The sequence below is a fragment of the Pholcus phalangioides genome, unplaced genomic scaffold (assembly GCF_987345545.1).
Source record: "Pholcus phalangioides strain wild (caught in Gottingen) unplaced genomic scaffold, Ppha-v1.0 ptg000007l_1, whole genome shotgun sequence".
NCBI lineage: Eukaryota > Metazoa > Arthropoda > Arachnida > Araneae > Pholcidae > Pholcus > Pholcus phalangioides.
In genome coordinates, this window is record NW_028301600.1 from 4023524 (window position 1) to 4044927 (window position 21404).

General features: G+C 36.1%; 1 protein-coding gene across 7 annotated transcripts in view; it reads left to right on the plus strand.

Moving 5' to 3' along the window:
* Nucleotides 1–21404, plus strand: part of Ide (Insulin degrading metalloproteinase) — a 442696-nt gene that overhangs the window by 337984 nt on the left and 83308 nt on the right. For all 7 annotated transcript variants that reach the window (XM_089232551.1, XM_089232550.1, XM_089232552.1 and 4 more), the window contains one exon: nucleotides 7885–7996. In XM_089232551.1, the coding sequence (XP_089088677.1) occupies nucleotides 7885–7996 (112 nt within the window). The remainder of the gene's footprint in view (nucleotides 1–7884; nucleotides 7997–21404) is intronic.

Sequence of the window (21404 nt, forward strand, 5' to 3'; positions counted from 1 at the left end):
ATTGGGCATTTTGCCTGTTGTGGCGTTGTATTTGTATATTTGTATTTGTATTTGAATAAACCTTCAGAAATATGCACATATGCTGAAAATTTTTTTGATTTTATGCATTTATATGCATTAATGCTAAAAAAGGCCAAAATATGCAAATGCATATAATCTGGGCTCTACTCATCAGCAGCGACATTTCATCTTTAGGTAAAAATCAGAGCCTTACTAATGAGAAATTGGTTACACCCACACAAAAAAATCATTGTGCTTTTCGTGAAACTCTTAAAATTTTTGATCTTTGAAGTGTTAAATTTCATCTTTCAACTACTCAAATCCTTATGCTCAGCATTGAAATATCCTGCCAACCAATCAAAAATCAATCAAATTTTTATGTTAATGTTACTTAAATAGGGGAAAAATTGCGAAAAAAAAAATTCTATGCATTTTGTTTGAAATGAATTTTTTTTGGTCACTCTTTTAGTAAATTTCTTCATGGCCCCCTCATCAGCAGCCATGGCTCCCCTTTTGTGATATTTTCCTCCATGGCCCCCTGGAATATCCTGGGGCCCCTGGTTGAGAACCACTGCTTTAGAGGAATTTGTTTCCTTGGCTTCCATAAATACTTGTGCAAAAAAAAATTATTAATTACGGATTATTTGTCTCTAAAATGTTAATTAAGTAAAACTTATGCAAAAAACTTCAGTGTTTAATTGATTTGAGTTGCTTTGTATTATTTTTAAAATTCAACTTCATTCTTTTTATTACGTGGAACGTAAATAAGTTTACGTAAATGAGTTTAATATTTTTTTTCCCTAGACTCAAATTCTGCTACGTTTTTTTTTTTTTGCGGTTTTTTTTTCCTTTTTAATGAAATTTCGTTGTAACGAAGTGATTTCTTTGGTCTCCTGGAGTTCGTTATAAAGGGATACGACTGTATAACTTATTTAATAGTAGGCAAACACAGTCTTATCAGAGAATGAACTATTGTGGCTGCAGGAAGAAGGAAAAGTATCTGGGAGGCCCCGCTGCAAGCAACGTAGCCTACATCCTAAATTTTCTGACCTTTTGTGCTCTTTTGTTTCTATGCATGAACCCCTATTCATGAAACAAAATATTTCTTATGTTGATACTGTACTAGGTGATAATCAAATTGAGAAAAAAAATCAGAGAGAGAGAAACATCTTACCTTTTTTTCGGAAGTTCAGTAGTAAAAATTGTCAAACTTTATCATTTACACATTATATATCTGTCTTCCGGAATGTATGAGAGAATGATTCAGATGGTAGTGTTTATGACTGAGAGAAACATCATAACACTTCAGACGTTCCCAGGAAAGCATGCAATTAACAATCAGGAGGACAGTCGAAGTTGCCTTGCTCCGGGGCAGTCATCATCTAGAGATATCCACTACATACCAGATGGTCTGTAGATGGTTCCATGCTACAAACCTCCAAGGAGAGGGGAGGTTTTCAAGGAGAAAAAGTTACTAGATTTCTTTTGTGGTGCTCTTTTTCGCTTGCTGCCCTAAGTATTTTTTTTTCTTGGTTAATTCTGTTATTCTTTAATGGCAGAAAGAAAGGCCAGGACTTTTTTTCAGGGGTAAAGAATGCGACCACCTGCATCCTCTTTTCCTCTTTGAAATAAGCCAAATAATAAGCCATGCCTGATAACACTAAAAATGATGTTACTGTATAGGGGCTTTAAACTGAAAGCCCCCTTTCACACAATCAATAATAGTTCAATGGGAAAAAAATTAAATTTTAATTAAAAATTTCCAAAACATCTGCTGAAAAAAAAAAGATTTTGTTTGGTATAATTGCGGCCCCTGAAATTTTGCAGCCCGTTGCGACGGCACCTTTTGCACCCCCCTAAGTCCGGCCCTGACAACGACAGTTTAGAGGGTGAATGGTTGTGGATGAAGTAGAGGGGGGATAGTAATGGTGGTTTAACCATCGGCAATTATATGGTTGGGAACTAGGGAACAGAGTGTGTGAGGATTTTCGGGTTTAGAGTGCTGTTGTCTTCCTGGGTGGGGGGGGGGGAGAAAGATTAGTAAAGTTCGAGATGTTTTTAATCGTCGATGTTCCCAGAGCATGTAATCCTGTGAGTGTGAACAAATCCGGTAGGAGCGGATATTAGTGAGTCTCTGTCAGAGTACCAGGACTTACTATTATTAGCTCGGGAGGGAGGTTCAGATGTGGCAGTGATTTCAGTACTGCCAACTGGTAATAGGGGATATAGGAGTAGGATCCACACCATTTCAATTTAGGCCTGAAGGACATTTGCTCCTCACTTGGGGTCATATTCTTCGAGGTTTCTGCACTTACCAATAGGTGGCTTCGTTAGGATGGAATTAATCTGAATAGAAGGGAGGTCTGGGAGGTTTACGATAGACTTAGGTCAGGTTATTTACTCCCAGACCAAGTACACGGGCATGAGGGTAAGTTAATGATAATAGCAACACTACTGACGGGAATTACCCACCTCTGACTTGAATGGTTTCAATGGAATTAGTTAAAAATTATGGTGAAAATAATTAATTTAAATTTAACCATGTTAGGAGATAAGCAAATCTGGCGAGGCATTTTGCCTGTTTCAGCACTTGACACTAACAATATGTTCCTTATATTTTGGTATTTTATTTTCAATTTGGACAAGCTCTGATACTCTGAATAATTTTTTTTAAAATTATATTTTTCTTTTTTTATTTGTGTTTCTCACTTCTTTTTTCATAAATTTTATGAGGACAACAGATTTATAATTTGTCTCTGTTTTGCTTTAGCATGAGTTGCATTCTCAAAACAAATTCTTCAGATGGAACATTATTGTAGCTTTATGTTGAAAGATGCAAGAAATTTAGATTTTGCTTACTTTCCCCCCCCCCCCTAACTTATGATCAAACTTTTCTTCTGGTTGCATAATGCCAGGAGAAAGACATTTTTATCTGTTTTGCAACACTGATCAAAAACTAAGCATGTTGAAAACATCAGCTTTTCAGAAATAATAGATGTTTCTGAACTGAAACACATGCTAAATAGAATCAGAAATGTCTGAATAGGAGGGGGGTCTGGGAGGTTTATGATAGGCTTAGGTCAGGTTTTTTACTCCCAGACCACATAGTCTGGAATGCGGGTTAGTTGATGATAATCACAACAGTACTGATGGTGAATTACCCACCTTTGACTTGGATGGCTTCTTGATTGACACTAAGTCACAGGGCAAATAAAATGTGTGCTAATAAATGCCAGGAGCTTGGGTAATAAGAAAGATCTTTTAGAAACTATGCTAGCTGTGGAGGACCTGGATTGTTTGCAATCTAGATCTGTGGTAGCCTTCTTTAGCTTCTGTGGTGGGTCAAATTACACAGTTGATCCACTTATGATCCATACTAGAGTATACCTGCAGATTTAGACATTTCAAGTTCATGTCCTTATTATGTATAATTTGGCTAACTGAGTGTCTTCCCGATGAATGCCGAGTGATAATTATATCTGGTTAAAATTTTTGAGAATAAGTATACAAATTGGAAGGTGGGTATCATTAGCTAGATGGGGCCTCAGAAAAATCACTTTGCCCAAGCGCCCATCAAAAGCATACACAGGATTGACCTTTCAAAGGCACAAGGAATCTTTCCAAAGACACACATTCTGAGTTACTACTGCAAAAATGCATTTTAAATTAACATAAATTAACATTTTGAATTTATATTGATTTGTTAACCTATAAAAAAGTATTTTCTTTCAATATATTTTAATTTCTTTTTACAAAAAATGTTTTTAATTTTTAATCATCATTTGGAGGGTACGGGACCCCTACTTGCAGTATTTCAAAAATACAGCTACCCAATTAAAAATGCAATTAACACAAATTATAAACAATATATACACATGATAAAATATTATACAATGCCCATAAAGAATACTTATGGTTGTCTTATTCTAAGAATGGATAGCTTCTCGATTTACCCCAACATGTTTATCGTATTTCTTTTTAAACGTGTCAATTGTGTTACAATTTACTACCTCCGGGGGTAAGCTATTCCATTTATTAACAACCCTATTAGAGAAAAATTCCCTGCGACACCATAACCTTGTATTGTCCCTCACCAATCGATACTGGTGTCCCCTTGCACAGGCAGTCGATTGACGGTGTACTAAAAGTTCATGGTCCATCCTATCCATCCCATTGAAAATTTTGAACACTTCGATCATATCTCCTCGACACCTGCGTTCATCCAATGTAAACATATTCAAAAAATGAAGTTTCTCTTCATAACTCAAGCCCCGTGTGCCAATAAAGGCACGCGTAGCTCTTCTCTGCACCCCTTCAACCAAGTCTATGTTCCTCTGTAGGTATGGTCTCCAAAACCTTATAGCATACTCCAGTCCAAGATGAACTAAGCCTCGAAAAAGCGGAAGAATGACTTTAGGAGAATACGAAGAGACCTTTTTGAAAATGAAACCAAATATTCTATTTGCTTTTTTGACCACCGCTGAACAATGTTCAGAAAACCGAAGTCGCTCATCAATGAGAATTCCCAAATCGGTGACCCTAGTTGCATCTGGGATAGTGACACCATTCAACTCGTAACTCATTAACCGGGGGTTGTTCGAACCAAAATGCGCGATCATGCACTTGTCAACACTAAACGTCATGCTCCATTCATTTGCCCATGCTGCAATCCTGTTTAAGTTGGTCTGGAGCAACTCTCTATCGCTTTCATTCCCGATTACCCCCATTAGCTTCACATCATCTGCGAATTTGCTAGTACTCCCATCGATGCCGTGATCGAGTTTATCTATAAAAAGTGAAAAAAGTATGGGGCCAAGGACACTTCCCTGAGGAACTCCACTTGTGACGTCTGTCCAACCAGAGAATTCCCCTTTCACCATAACTCGTTGCGACCTATCTCTTAACCACGATTCTATCCGTTTCAGCAAGTTGCCCCCAATTCCAATCTCGTGTAAACGCTTCAAGAGTTTTTCATGTTGGACCCGATCGCATGCCTTCTGGAAATCAAGGTGAACAACATCTACATTTTTCTTACCCAAAGCCTTAGTCACGTGATCATAGAAGCAAAGGCTGTTAATTACACACGACTTCCCCTCATAGGCGGAGATAAACTTGGAAGTCTGGGGGGGGGGGGCATGGTCATTATTGCCGGGGGGGCAAGATGATGATGATGTCAATTCGTATGTACATACAGGGGCGTCGGAAGTGTTTCGAACCTGTGGGTGCCCGTCTTGAGATTCATGCAGGAAATTTCGATTTTTGAATCAATTCTGTGGGTGCTCGAACCCGTTCTACAAACTTCCGTGGGTGCTCGAGCACCCACAGCACCCCCGGCTCCGACGCCACTGTGTACATATATACATTAGATCAGTCGACTCCACCTTTGCCCCCCCCCCCCGTATCTCCGCCCATGCTTTCCCTTCCTGAACCCATGCTGATTATCCGACAATACATTATTCTCGTCTATCCACTTTACAAACTGCCTTTTGATGATAATTTCCAAAATTTTCGAGAGGGAGCTCGTCAAACTCACTGGACGATAATTTGACACTGCTTCTCTACTACCCTTCTTAAATATCGGAACAACGTTAGCAAGTTTCCAATCTCTTGGGACGATACCCTCAGCAACACTACTCCTGTATATCTGTGCGACTGGCCACAACAATTCATTAGCACATTCCCTGAGGACCCTGGGATGGATATAATCTGGTCCTGGTGCTTTGCTTGCACATACATTTCTTAGAAGATTTAGGACCTCCACGTATTCTACTTGAATATCGTTGAGGGTTTTATTACCCAATGCAACACCTGTACATCAAATATCATTATCTCCATTAAAAACCAATGCAAAAAAGTCATTGAAAGCACTACACATGCCTACATTGCTCTCTACCCTAGAGCCTCCTATCGAGAGGGGGCCAACTGTCCCCTTACATCCATTATTGACGTATCGAAAAAATGATTTTGGGTCAGAGCCAAAGTTATTTGCCAACCTAGATTCAATTTCCTTTTTACTATCCCTTATCGCTTTCTTCAACAGTCTTCTTTTATCAGTAAACAATGATAGGTCACCTCGTCCACTTTTATTCTCCCTGAATGCTCTTTTCTTTTCAAGATAAAGGTTCCGCACGCTATCCGTGAACCATAGAGGGTGCGATGTACAAACACGCTTTCTTTGAACAAAGGGTATGACGTCGTGCAAAACAGAGGACAGCTTTGTACTAAATTCTTCCCATTGACTTACCACCCCTACTGATTCCAACCGGTCTTTGAAAACTTACGCTAACCTTCCTCTCAAAACATCAAAGTTAGTTCTCCGGAAACAACGAACCAGTGTTTTGTTATCATCCTTACCCGAGGAAAAGTTACAGTGAAATCTGACTATACGATGATCACTGGAAGAAAACTCTTTTTTTTCACAGAAACATATTCAACAAGATCCTCAGAACTAATAAGAACCAAATCCAAAATAGCAGTACCCTTAGTGGCTTCTGATACATGCCGATACAAAAAATTTTCGAACACCAACTTAAAAAAGTCTCTTTCATACTGATCTCTAGATGAAAGTTTCTCTCAATGAACACCTGGATAGTTGAAATCTCCTAGTATGAGAACCCTCTTACGCTTACACATGTAATAAATTTCATCATGAAATTTGGCGATGTTGTTTGGATCCCTATTCGGTGGATTGTAACAAACCCCAACAATAAGTTTATAACGTCTTTTGTTCGCAAGTTCAACCCATATGGTTTCAATATCACTTCTCTGCACGTTACACTCTCTAGCCTTCAAACAGGATTTCACATATATCAACATATTATAAATATATAAAATCAATATGTTTTGGCAACTTATAACTGTGTTGGCAAGTTCTCATTGGCTTAAAAGTTGTCATTTTTAGGGACTGTACACAATTGGAATGAACTCAACCATTTTATGTTTTTATTAATTTATAAATAACAATTACATTTTTTGACAACTATTTTGACAATTACAGTATTTTTACAAATTCGAATTTCATTTATGCTTTGCCATTTGTGAACCACATCCTCAAACAATGGCAATTTATTCTGAAAACCTCAAATATCTCCATTTTTATTGCACTTAATAATATGCATTTTTTTGCAAATGACTTCTCAGAGCCGCATTTACATTTCACTAACTGGAAGTTTCAGCACATAGGGTCTACATAAAAAGTTAATTTTATATTTTTTATGTATTAAGAAATTTAAGATATTTTGGGAGTAACTCTAATGTTAATGGTTGCAGAAATGTCCACTGTGCAAGAATTTGAGACAGCCTGTATAGTTCAGATTTAATTGTGGTAATCAGAAAGAAAGTACTCATCAATCTGCCTCTTCCATTTGTGTTTTCTTATTTTTTAACATGGTTTTATGCTCTGTTTAATAAAATTTTCAATTTTATTTTTCATGTTTAGGAATATTTTGAAACATTTCAAGACAAAAACTTCATAAATGGCTTAACAACAATCAGCTAGTATGCTGTATATTTCCTTGTTACTATTAAAAAAAAAAAATTTTGAACGTCATTTTGTTTGAATATTAGATTTTTTTTTTCAAAGTAACAGTTTTTTGCATACATTATTTTAAAATTGAAGCAAAATTTGTCTAGTTTTAAGATGCTATTTATGAGTCTAATGATCTTATTTCATTAATTTCATTCAAAGCATTCACTAGTTTGTAATGGATGTTTTTTTTTCATTCTGTTGATTTTATCGTCCCATTGTTAAATATTTTTTTCCAGGAGTTGTGTTTAAATGTGTGCTAAGCAATTTCTAAAAATATGACATAACTACATTGTTTCATTATTTTTGCACATATTTATATTCATATGGATTTTCCCTTTTACTCTCTTTTCAAACAGGAAGCCTTGAACCTTATTGACATAGTAGAAAGCAAAATCAATAAAATTATGAATCCAAAATGTCTTTTACCTAGCCAGTTACTTGGAGATAGAGAGTATCATTTAGAAGATGGTAAGCAAATAAATGTAGAATAATTTTTTTTTGTTATTATTTCATTCTGATTTATCAGTATAATTATCATGAGCATACTCTATTACATGGAATGCATAGGTAACAGGGCATATGGTATTTTACTTCTGAACCATTGATTCTAGAGGCATACCTCTAATTAGAAGAAGTATCCAAATAACATGATGTACTCAGATATGTTATTCATGTTGCAAGGGTTTGTAGTTATTATAATAAAAATATTATCTCTCTTTTTATACATACACCCTGTGCTCAAGAACTCAATTACAAAGTTGTTGCCCTGTCTCTCCTGATGCCAACCGAAAAAAATTCCATGCTTCCAAGTGCAGTATTTGCTGAGATATTTAGATTCAAAAAAATGGAGGAAAGTTGGGAAAAAACAGTGTTAAATATGGGTAAACCATTTTACCTGCATTTAATGTAATTTTTTCCCAACTCTCCTTGGTTTTTCAAATTCTAATATCTTAGTGAACATTGCACTTAGAAACGTGGATTTTTTTTGTTGGCATCAGGAGAGACAAGGAAACAACTTTGTCATTAGGTTCTTGAGCATAGGGTGTTCATATAAAAAGTTAACATTTTTATTTTAATAACTATACAAAAAACTTCTTTTCATATTTGATTACTACACATTATTTGGATACTTTTTTTAACTGGAAGTATGCCTATAGGATCAACAGTTTGCCAGTAAAATACCATACCCCCCTATTACCCATGCACCCTGTATATGGGCACCATATGGCCTGAACATTACGGGACATGTATAAACTATATGCTAAGAAAATCCTCTTAATGTAATAAATATAAAATCTCAGATAGTAGATAAAAAAGAAAATCGAAAATTATCAATAAAATGATTCTTTTCCCAATCTTTATTTACCGAGAGTTTATTCATGTATAACTGCTTTTTTTTATTTATTTAAATTTATTTGTGCAATATTGATGGCCAAACGTTATTCAAGAGAATGTGCTTGATTGTGACAGATATATGAGAAATCATGCAAAAATTTAGCAGTCACTGGAGAATCAATTTTAGCAAAGGGAGATTTGTTCCAGTCAACTATGGTGTGATGAAAGAAACTATATTTAAAACAGTTGTAGTAGAGAAGCTAAACCAGGATTTAATTTTTAGGTATGGTTAAGTCTGTTTGAGAAATAAGATAGCTTAGTTAAAATATCAGAAGTATCAAAGTTTTGATAACCATGGAGAATCTTACATAGCATAGTTAATCGGAAATAAGTTGGTGAGCTATGAGAGGGTGAAGATTAAGTTCAGATTTAGGTTCAGAAGTAAAAACAAAGGAAGACTAACAGTCATGGATAAAATGGGTGGATTTATTTTTGATTCACCCCTGTAAAAATGTATTGAGAATTTTTTATTTTAACAAAAACAGATGTAAATTGGTAGTGTTAGCAAATTTTTTACTGAAACAATACACCAACTCAGCAGTTTAGTTAGAATAGATTTTTTAATTAGCTAAAATGGTTAATTATAAGGGTAAAATACACTTTTCCTTTATTTTACTCTTATCTCTAAATAGGTAAAATCTTACTCCGCAAAGTTGAATAGTTGTTTCCTTGAATTTTATTTCAGATTCCCTGAATTTGGTGTGATTTTCCAAATTTCTGAATGCAAAATTTCAACAGCTCTCAAAACATTACACCAACAGGGAACCAACTCTTTCTAGTAATAAAAATTTTGCCTTTATACAGCTGTATTTTGAACTAAAAGATGTAATTTCTGAAATAAAAAAAAAACTGAGCAAAGAAATTGATATAATGGGTGTTTTAAACCATGTATATTCAAATATACATGAGACCATAGAGGGTTAATGTGTAGGGGTTCCAGATTTCAGATACATGGGAGAATAAGGTTGGTTACAGAGAAATGTAAGTTTGGTAACAGAGGAGTTGAACATCAGTAGTAGAATGTTTAAGGTTGCTGCGAAGGAAGAAAAGTCTGAAGATATGAGGGTTAAGGTATAGAGGAATGTCATTATCTTGTTAAGCCATCATAGGTTTGCCAAGATAATGATGCCGAGGTGTTTAATTTGAAAAATTTGGGACATATAATCAAGCTATTATAGAGTAGAATTCGGAAAGAAATATTTTACGAGAAACTCTCATAAAAATACTATAACATAAACAAAAAAAATTGTTAAGAGGCACTTTTTTTTGTACCATCGTGAGCACCAGTTACAGGTGAAATTCAGATTAAGTTGAAAAAGCTTTTTTATCCAACTCGTGATTGATGGTACAGTAAATTATAGGGTTTCTGGGAGATTATATATATTGTTCTTAATTTATATTAATAAATAAATAAATATATATATATGTATATAGGCATGAGGACTGATCTCTCCTAGAGATGTAACAGAATTTACGGTGACAAATGAAGAGATATGGTCTTTAATCCTTTATTTACCACATTATGAAAAAATGAAATAAGTGTCTTGTAAATTTTTTGGTAGGTCATTTTAGTTCTAATTAAAGCATAAAAACAAAAAATATTTAAAAAAAAAATTATTATTTAGCGCACAACAAATTAATGAACTTGGTACTGTCACCATTTACAATAAAAATAAAAAATACCAATTCTCTCACTCTCTCAAATATTTTGAATAATACAGTTACATGAATATTTATTTTATTCATGTGGTACATTTATTTTACTGCAAAGAAAATCGTAATTTGTTTTATACATTTGTTAGGAACGCTTTGTGTGGTGCAGTGTTTTACTCCATTACACCTTTGTATAAGGAGGTTGATTAGAAAATTTATGGGGTTGAAAAGAAAATGGTACTTCCCTCAAAGTACCGCCAGTAGTCAAAGGGTTAGAATGAACAATTTTTTTTTTATTTTTTAAAAAAGCTTCCAACCATTTGAGCAATTGTACATCCAAGCCAAGATTATAAAGTTTGAGTATATAGCTGGGCTGTCATTTCAACTTTTTCCAGGGGGGGGGGGGGGACACAGAACATGTACTCAATGTATGCATATATATATATACAGGGTTCATATGGTGCTTAAAAACTCCTTAAATAGTCATTAATTTTCATTTCCTTTTTAAGGACGCTTAAAAACTCCTTAAAATCGTTCCAGCTGTTTCTAAAAGACAAGTAGACTTTTCCCGCACCCTGAAATATTTCCTGCTAAGGTTGATGAATGATTGATGATGAGTAGTACTTGATGCTGAAAAAAAGGCCCTGGAAAAAAGAAGGGAAAAGGAAAACAAGGCCACCCTGTAGCAAGTGGGAACAGCCAACACCTGCTCTAGAAGGTATTGGAACAGCTCTGCCGACGACCAGCTCAGCTAAGAGATTAACGACACCTGATTGGTCGGGCTACAGTGGCCACACCCACTTCTGATATGCTGAGAAAAACGGGAAAAGAAGGGCTGTCAAAAAAATTGACAATGAAATTGAAATAAAGAAGTTAGCTAAGTTGTAACTATCATTCCCCTGCCAGAAAATGATGCAGTGGTGGGAACTCTGCGCCAAAATTAACATCTTGCTCCTATAGTGTATTTTTGTATTTTTCTGCTTCAAATAGCGCTCTCTCTCTCTCTCTCTCTCTCTCTCTCTTGTTTTCTTTTCTTTTTTTTGGAAATTCCTCAAAATACTTTTATACCTGCCTTGTATGTACCTTAGGCCGGGATTACACTATAAAGGTTTGATAAAATCCCTTTTATAAAACTTGAAAAATCCAACCAATAAAACTCATAGATTACATTTGTGCAAATGCAACCGATAATCTTATTGGTTGAATTTTTCAAAAGCTATTTTTAAAAACTTATAATGTAATCCCGGCCTTAGAGCAGTCTTTCTCAACCACCGGGCCCTGATATCATTCATATCACGCCGCGAGTGATTAGCTGTTTCATTTTCTTAGTGTGTACAATGACGCGCTCAGTGCATTAAATTCCCAGATTTTCGGAAAAGAGCACAAAAAAAGTTTTGTTTCCACGTGCCATGAAACGATTCTTTCCCAGATAGCATGTTTTATTCCTTTGTACTTCAGCACCACCCCTTCCATAGTCGCACTTAGAATTATCCGGGAAAATAATTTTGAAGAATAATTTTACTCTCCAAAATTTTAAGGGGAGGTATTAAAAAAAAATTTTTATTAATATTTTAAAAATTTTTTCTTTTTTTGAGCAGTATTTTATCTTATGAAAAAAAAAGTTATGCAAAATTTGAAAGAGTATTTTCCGTCCTCTACAAAATTTGGAGGATTGAAATTGATTTCAGATGCGTATTGGATTTTCCCAGCAAGTTCCCGCTCTCGATTTTGTCCCCGAAAATCTGATTGTGGTAACCGCAGCTCTTTATTCAAATTATCGGCCCCTCATCAGGCTTTTCATTGTGAAACCCTGATCATATCCTTAATCCTACAGCTGAAGATGGTTTACTCTAGTTCAGTGTTTCTCAACAACTGACCGCGGTTTCCGTTTTCAGAAAAAGAAAAAAAAATGTCACTGCACACACAAGCAGCAGAAATTACTATGGTCGACCATCATTGCGTCAAATTCTGATGTTTCGTGGGAAAAAAATCCATTTCATGAATAAAAGAGCTAATCCGCTGAATTATGAGTGTTAACTTGTAAATTTCTCAAAATAAAGAGTGTTAAATCGCCAAACATTGTGTTGAATGTCCTGAAATTTGCTCCCATTTTGCAACAGTTTCTTTCTGAGTATAACTGAAAAACAAGAAGGAAATTTAAAAAACTTAATTTTAAAGAATTTCTGTATCAGAAACCGTGATCATGTCCTTGATTGTGCAACTGAAGATGGTTTACTCTAGTGTTTTTCAACAACCGACCACAGTTTCCGTTTTCAAAAAAAGAAAAGAAAAAAAAATTGCCACTGCAAGCAGCAGAAATTACTATGGTCGACCGTCATTGTGTCAAATTCTGATGTTTCGAGGGAAAAAAATCCATTTCATGAATAAAAGAGCTAGTCCGCCGAATTATGAGTGTTAACTTGTAAATTTCGCCAAATAACGAGTGTTAAATCGTCAATGTCGCCGAATACCGAGTGTTAAATCGCCAAACATAGTGTTGAATGTCCTGATATTTGCTCCCATTTTGCAACAATTTCTTTCTGAATATAACTGAAAAACAAGAAGGAAAATTGAAAAACTTAATTTTAAAGAATTTCTGTACGTGTTGATCCACTTTGAGCGAGAGGTGAATAAAGAGTTGCTGCAAATATAAATAATTTTGTAAGAAAAATCTTTGTCAGCTGTGGTTTTTATTTGAATAATTGGGGAGGGGAATGAATATCACTTTTAGGATTTTTATAATTTATGTGATGCTGTTATGAGTTATATTTTTGACCGAAACTTGAAGGTTTTAGAACACTTTGGTGACAACAGAAAAGTATGTATGTGGATTGATTATTTTATGAATTCTTATGATGCTGGGTAACAAATCAAAAGTTGTAATTTCTGAACCACTTCTACATCTATATTTTTGAGAAGAGGGAAAATTTGTTTGGCAAATTAAAAATAAATTTGCATATGTGCCCCGCCCCTTTATTTTGCTGTAAAATTTGTAAGTTATGAAGTTTGCCATGACCCCTTAAAAACTGCTTGAAACTCCTTAAAAAGTCCTTAAAAACTCCTTAATTTTTATTTAGAAAATTTTGGATGAACCCTGATATATATTAGTATATATACATATGTTACGGTAAAAGTCCGAAAGGTTTTACCAAGTCGTGTTGGTAAAAGCCCGAAATACGCTTGAAAACGTATACATTTCTGCCTTTCACCAAGCCCTTTGGTAAAAGCTGACATTTAGTAACTTTCATGAAAATTAGTAAAAATGTGAATTTTCTAATTTCTTAAATTTGGAAGCTTTTCATTTATCAATCACAACGATCCTGATGCTAATTAAGATCATAAGTAATTAACTAATTAGTCATTCAAATTCGTGAAAATTAGTAAAAGTTCAATTTCTATAATTTTCATAAATTTGAAAGCTTGTCATTTATTAATCTTTACGATCCCGATGCTGATTTTTTTTTTTCGTTTCAATTTCAATTTTTGTTCATGAATATTGCAGTGCATTGTAAAACTTGTATGATTATTGATACAAGTGAGAGCATTGAACAATATAACAAAATAACTGAAAATGTACAGTAAATGATTACTGTAGATGTGCATCATTCAAATCCGTAAAATTTAGTAGAGCTTGTCTATGAATCACGTCCATCTCTGACATTTGCCAGGAAACGAGCAGAGGGGAGAAGAAAACCAGACGGGAGCCCCAAGTTAAATCTTTTTATACAGTACAGTTCTGTAGAGTATTCTTCAGATTACGTTGGTATCCCCACTCTGCACCCAATAATCGTCTGAAATGATCCAGCGTTTTGGTCGTTTTTTAAGTAATGTGAGCGTGCTAAAAAATTAGCTTGTTGGTGAACCATGTTCCTAAAATTTTGAGACCTTTTTTGGCAAACTTTATTCGTTCCCAGTTAATTTTTATAGTGGAACTCTTTTTCGTTCTGTTTTGCCAGAGAAATAATAATTTGGATTGTTCCACTTACAAATCATTTTGTTGTAACCATTTGGAGATCTGTGTCAACGCAGCGTTCGCAGAGGCTGTAATTTCAGTGTGGGTTCCTTAGCAGACACCAAGAGAAGGAAGTCATTAGCAAAGGCTTATGCTGTGACCCCCGGGGCGCACTGGAGTCGAAGTAATGATTCGAATTTAGTATTCTAAAAAGTGGGTCCACTACATGAACCCTGGGGGTAACCTTAAATCTACATCTTGGATGCTGATGCTGTACTTGTGTTAAAAGTTAAGGTGCGCACACCGAGAAAATGTCCTACAAAATTTTTTCTTGGCTGAAGAGGAATAGACATCCTTTGGAGGTTATCAGCTATTACCTCATGATGCACACAATTGAAAGCTCTTTTAATGCCGAGGGAGATAACGGCTGTGAGTAAATATTCCTTCCTCCTATTCTCAATCTGTTCCATTAGATGATGATGAAGAGCATCATCCGTTGAGCGACCCATACAAAAACCAAATTGAAGAGGATACATAGTTAGGAGAATCATATAAGTTTTTAGAGCACCTTTCCCAAATTGGAGGTCAGTGTAATGGGACGAAGTATTTAAATCATCGGCTGCCGAATTGTGACTGAAATCTTTTAAGTGTGTTCCATCAGAACTGAGAGTAAAATATTATATATATATATATATATATATTTTTTTTTTTGCCTATAACTCTTTGTGAACCTCTTAAAGCTTTCCCCATCTTCTCTGAATTACCCTGTATTATTCGTAAGATCTTGTGTTCCTCAAATAGTGGCTATGCAAGAGGGCTGTCCAGATGGTCGTTTTGGATCGGTGTTGATGTACACACTTCTGGAAAAGGGCTTGCTAGATTTTGCTCTGCTATATCTTTTGGTGTGGAGCTGGACTGCATTGGAAGTTGCATCTGCGTTCACCTGGGCCAAAATACTGCCTTATAGGGCATACATACGCTCTAGTAGTTTGCATGCAGAGCCTATTCCAGGAGCTGGATTTGGTTTGCGTTACTTTTCGTTTGAAAAGTGCTCGAGCCCTTTCAAAGGAGGCCATAGTGTCACAGATATCCTGTCCAGTCCTCTTCATACAGTTTAGTTTTCTCTCGATGGCCCGTACTTGCCTTTTTTTGTCGTTTGAGATCCTCTGTTCACCATTTGATACCCTTTGGGTGTGAGTGGGTTGTTTTTACAATCTAAGATAGTCTTGCAGTTAATGTTTATTAATTCCATCAGTCTTGTAGCATGCTGCTGTAGCTGATTTTGATCGGTAATCTGTACCATGCATACTCGCTTGAAAACGACTTAATCTTCTTTGTCTGGTGTGAAAACTTCTATGGTTGGTAGAGAGTAAAGCGAATCCTTTCTAATATTGAGACAGATCCTTTTTAATACTGAGACAGATCCCTTCTAATATTGAAACAGATACTTGTGCATGCTCACTTACACTTTTTTTTTAAACTGAGCACAACTCAGGTCTGTTAAGGTAAAAATATCTACCAAGCTATTCCGTGGAGTCGCGGATGAACCATGAATTGGGCAAAAAGCCGCTGCTGACAAAAGTCAGAACCTTTGAGTTACAGGACAATGTTCAAAACAGAATACATGGTCACGCATATCTGAGGTATTTCTGAGCTCTAAAAGGTGTTGCTCTTAAATCTGACAGAAAAATACTGCACTTGAGATATTGCTCTGAAATTATTTTTTCAGACTATTAAATTAATGAATGTCAGTTGCAAACAGGACCGCAAGTAGATGCTTGGTTGGCCAGGGTGAGCACGCATTTTCAAAAAGCCGCTGTGGTGGTTGAGTGGTTATAGTGACGGACTCGCGATGCGAGGATCCGGGTTCGAACCCCACAGTGGCGGTTGGCTGAAGTTGGTTTTCTGTGGTTCCCAACTTCAAGGCGCAAATGCGAGCCGATCTCCCCGTTAAAAAGTCTCGCCACAGAGAGCAACAGTCCTACAACGATAAATCATTCAATCATAACACTTCACTCATAGTTAGAAAAACTGGTGGCAGATGGCAGCACTACACATAAGCATTACAACAACAAAACTTCACGTCAGGTTTCACTACACGTACATTCCCGCATGTACCGATTCGTTGGGGGGTTCCGCGGGGGGGGGGGTGCATGTGTGGTGTAGTAGTAGTAGGTAGGGCCTCCAAAAAATGGCTCGGGGATCCATGATGTTCTTAAGTCAACCACCTCGTTGGGCAATTTGCCTGTTGTGGCGTTGTATTTGTATTGTATTGTATTGCCATGAGCAATTAGTGAGTTGTGCCAGAAACCGATCTTCGCCAAATTTTGCACACATACCAAACAGAACCGGGATTGAACTGTAGGCTACTTTAAAAGTTTGTTAGAGCTGGGCAAATGCCTGAAATGGGAAAAAAAATCGTCGGGCGACAATGGTTCCTGGTCCCCAACAGTCACTTTTGGAATGTCTACACTCACTTTCCTATCCACTCGTTCATTTTTTCTTTCATGTGTTCTTTGGAGGCTTTAGCCAATTAGTTTTCAACACATGGCTCACTGGCCACATGTGGCCTTCGAAGCTTTTTCTGTGGTCCGCCAAAGAAAAATCTTACATAGTTACGGAATTTATGGAAATGCTTGGAAAAAACCGTTGATGAAGGAGAGAGAGTATTCGACAGTATTCATCAAGAGAGGGAATCCCACCTGTGATAAGTTTTTATTTTTTATATTGTTCATTATGGAATAATTAGATTCATGCGAATGTGAAGTTAAGAACGAAAGAATCATTGTGTTTGTTTGGTATTATTTCAAATCCGTAGACAAGCTATCATTATGGAAGCAGTTATCGATGAAATCAAAAAAATTTGTTATATCTTTTTGAGTGGTTTGCCAAATAAAAACTGTGACATCTTTGCAAACTCTTTTACTGAATGCTAAAAAGTTATGATAAAATGATGACAAATATGTGAGATGAATTTTCTTATTTATAGTCGTTATCATCATAATTTATGAGTTGAAAATACAGTAATTTTAATCATTGATTTCAATAAAGACCAAAAATTAAAGTTGGCTTCATTGAAAAAACCGGAACATTTTTACGAAAAAGTCGGCATAGCAAAAGTTACGTGAAAATACGGGAATGTCCCGGGAAATACAGGACAAATGGTTGCCCTACTCATACCTCCCAGTTCCGCTGCAAAAATGTCCCAAACAGAATTCAAATCCATCTATTTAAGACTGGCACATTCTAGGAGGGAAAGAGGAGACTAAAAAAACAGCATCTAGCTGAGCGTGTGTAGGAGCCTTGATAGGGCTGGATTAAGATGTTTGGAGGCCCTGAGGCACTTGAATGGTGTTACCCCTCTCGCTAACGCTTTTATTTTTCTACTTGCAAAGGCTTTGATAATATCCGAAAATGATGTCTCTCGTCGCTTTTACAACGAGGGTTTTGATAGCTGGAAGATAAATCCAGGAAAGAAAATTCAAGTTCCCTTGCGGGAACCCACATCCTCTCACTTGCCGGGTGAGTTTACTAGGCCACAAAGCAAGGGCGTAGCCGGGGGGGACTTGGGGGTCTGGTCCCCCCCCCCGAAATGTGAGAAAATGACCGAAAAAAGGGAAAAATATGGCCAAATCCATTGTTCTGTCACTTTGGTTCCCTCCCGAAATGAAAGTGGTCCCCCCCCGAACGAAATTTCTGGCTACGCCCCTGCCACAAAGCCAACGAATCCTTCTTTGCTTAGAGCTTGTGTGTGCTGAATGGGGCCGTACATGAACAGCCAGACCCAAGTCAGGCCAAAGCTCACAATTTCTAACACTGCCACCAGATGGAAATTTATCCGAAAATGATCTCACTCTCTGCTACGAAAGTTTTGACAGCTGTCCACGTACGGTCTTGTTCAGTGCACAAGAGCTGCAAGGAAAGAGGATTCGGTGACTTTGTAGTGTAGTATGCTCGCCCGGCAAGTGTGAGGAAGTTGATTGGAAATTCATTTAAAGATAATTAATAGGAATAAGATTTTTGGCTATTTCGAAAACATTAGCTGGCAAAATTACTATAAATTAAATTCAATGAATTTGCCAAGAGAATCATAATCAATCATTTTCAGAATTTGTAAATTACAGTTATTACGATTGGCATCACAACTGTATAATAAAAAATTTTCCAAAATTTTCCGATTGGTTTCGGTTGTTGCTAAGGTGAAAAAAGCCCAAATTGAGCTGTAATTACAAAGTTTACTGCCAATTATAATTAAAATATCCAAAACATGTGCACTCAATGGCGTGCAGTAAATTAGAAAAATTCATGAACTTGAATGAATAATTAGTTTATTATGATTTAATTAGCACCAGGATCATTGTGATTAATAAATGACAAGCTTTCAAATTTATGAAAATGAGTAAATTCACATTTTTACCGATTTTCACAAATTTTAACGACTAATTAGTTAATTAATTATAATTTGGTTTAAGGACGATTTTGTATGGAGAGATGAATTAAGAAATCAATTAAAGTGATTTTAGTATTGGAATACTAAAATTTGGTATTTATGTGTAATGAACCCTTCATTCATTAAGTTTTTTTAGCTAATTTTTTCATTCATTGGATAGCTTTATTTTTCTTTGGTTTTTTATTAGTTCTGTTCCGCATGAATAATTTGCATTTTGTATTTACTATTGTCTCTCTGGTGTATATTTTTCAATGGGGTCATTTTTTTTAAGGTGGCCAAACTGATTACTGAAATGCTCTTGATGTCTTTCGATAAGAAGACATAGAATTTAGGAAATGATAAGCTTCATTTGATAAATCTCTAGATATGCGCAGAGTCCAGATAGGATTGTGATTCTCACCTGATTATTCACCATTGCAACAAAGATTTTCCTACAGTTACTCCCAATTACTGTTTTGAAAGTTTGTTTGATGTGTTGACCCTATCTATTGTGGACAGTGGCGAACAACTTCTGATTTTCAAGGTGCTTTTTTGAATTAGCAACTCTTGTAGACACCTACAAATTATGCACAGTTCAATGTAATAATCAGTTTGAACATTATAAAATAATAACATTGTTTGAAGTTTTTAGATAGGGAGCTCTAAGTCTGAAAAAGTAACTAAGCAACTAAAATACTCTGCCCATAGAAATATGGTTGTCAGCCATTTAAATATGGATAGCTTTTTTATTACTCCCACCCAGCTTATCATATTTCTTCTTGAAGGGGTCTATCATAGGGGAATTTATGAAATCATATCCTATTGTAGCCATAGAGCATAATTTTCAACAAATTTGCTAATTATTGCTGCAGAAAATGGAAATAAAGGACTACTGCAAAATCTTAATTATATGTTGATAACTATACTAAACAACCAAATTCATGGTGAGTATCAGTTGTCTGCTCTAATTGTGCTTTGCATTTCTGGCTATATCTTCAGGAGTTCTCCTCAGCTCCTCTTCTGAAAGAATATCACAGATAGGAGCAGCCTCTCCTCACTCACTTTGGTTCTTATCATTTGCAGGTTATTCTTAATGTCCTGATTACAGGTCTTAGTATTCAGTGCATCATTTACCATACCTCTGTCCCCCAATACTTTTCTAGAAACGCTTGGGAAAGCTTCACAGAAAGATACTTTACATTTTCATGAACTCCAACTCACAATCTTATACTTGGTCTCAATCTATACGGTGTCAGAGCATAGGCGGAGCTAGACTTGGAAGTCTGGGGGGGGGGGCAAAGTCATTATTGCTGGGGGGGCATGATGATGATGATGATGTCAATTCATATACATTCACATACATTAGATCTGCCCACTCCACTTTTGATGCTGGGGGGGGGGGGCCCAGTATCTCCGCCCATGTGTCAGAGTAATGGACAAAATTGCTTAAGTTCTTCTTTCTAGGACACCAATGAGTGATGATGATGATGATTGCAAATCATAGTCAACAAAAGTTTGTTTCATGGAAAAAAACTATTTCATTGAAAAAAATATGGGAAATTAAGATCTTAAATAAATAAAATATGGGATATTGCCAATTGTCACTGAAAATGTTGCCACAAGCCAGCTGCTTTGTATGTTGATACATAATCGGATTCTAGGTAGAAGAAGAGCCAAGATGCAGTGCTGAACATAACTACTTTATTACTGGCGCTCACTGGGAACTACATGAAAACAACCTTTTTTAGCTGCCGTTTTAGCAGGGTGTTGCTCGCAAATACAAAATGCCATGGAAAATTCAATATCATCAATGTGAACACAAAGCATTCCCACCCTTCATAAGCAAAAAAACACAAACATACTCAGTGATTTTTGATGATATAAATAAATGAACATAAACGGGGGGAGTTATACAACTTAATCAAGCTAAGAAGAAAGAAAAAAAATGTATATATATGTGTGTGTGCACACAATTCACATTAAAAAAAAAAAAAAATCACAATGCAAAGAGAAAAAAACAAAAACAAAACTCCCTACTGTAGGGCTATATAACTGAATATACACTCATTGCCATAAAAATTCGCGCACCAAGAAATAATTGTGGGATCGAAACGAAAGTTGGCCTGAAGGTACATGTCGGGCAGATATGCAAATGATTAGAAATGCAGCGTGATTGCGCATTGCGTAATGCCACTAGAGGGCGTTGAACTTTGTTCTCCTTGGAGTATAAAACAGGTAAGCAGAGCTTGCTGGAGTGTATTTAATCGTTTGCAAAGGAAATGCTGAGGTAGACATGCCGTTACACCGCCGTCGAAGACCATATGAGCAGTTGTCAGAGTTCGATAGGGGAAGAATCATCGGGATGATGGAAGCTGGGTGGTCAGCTCGCGAGTAGCTCGTCAACTAGGCCGTTCTGATTTTACTGTGAGGAGGTGTTGGGACCAGTG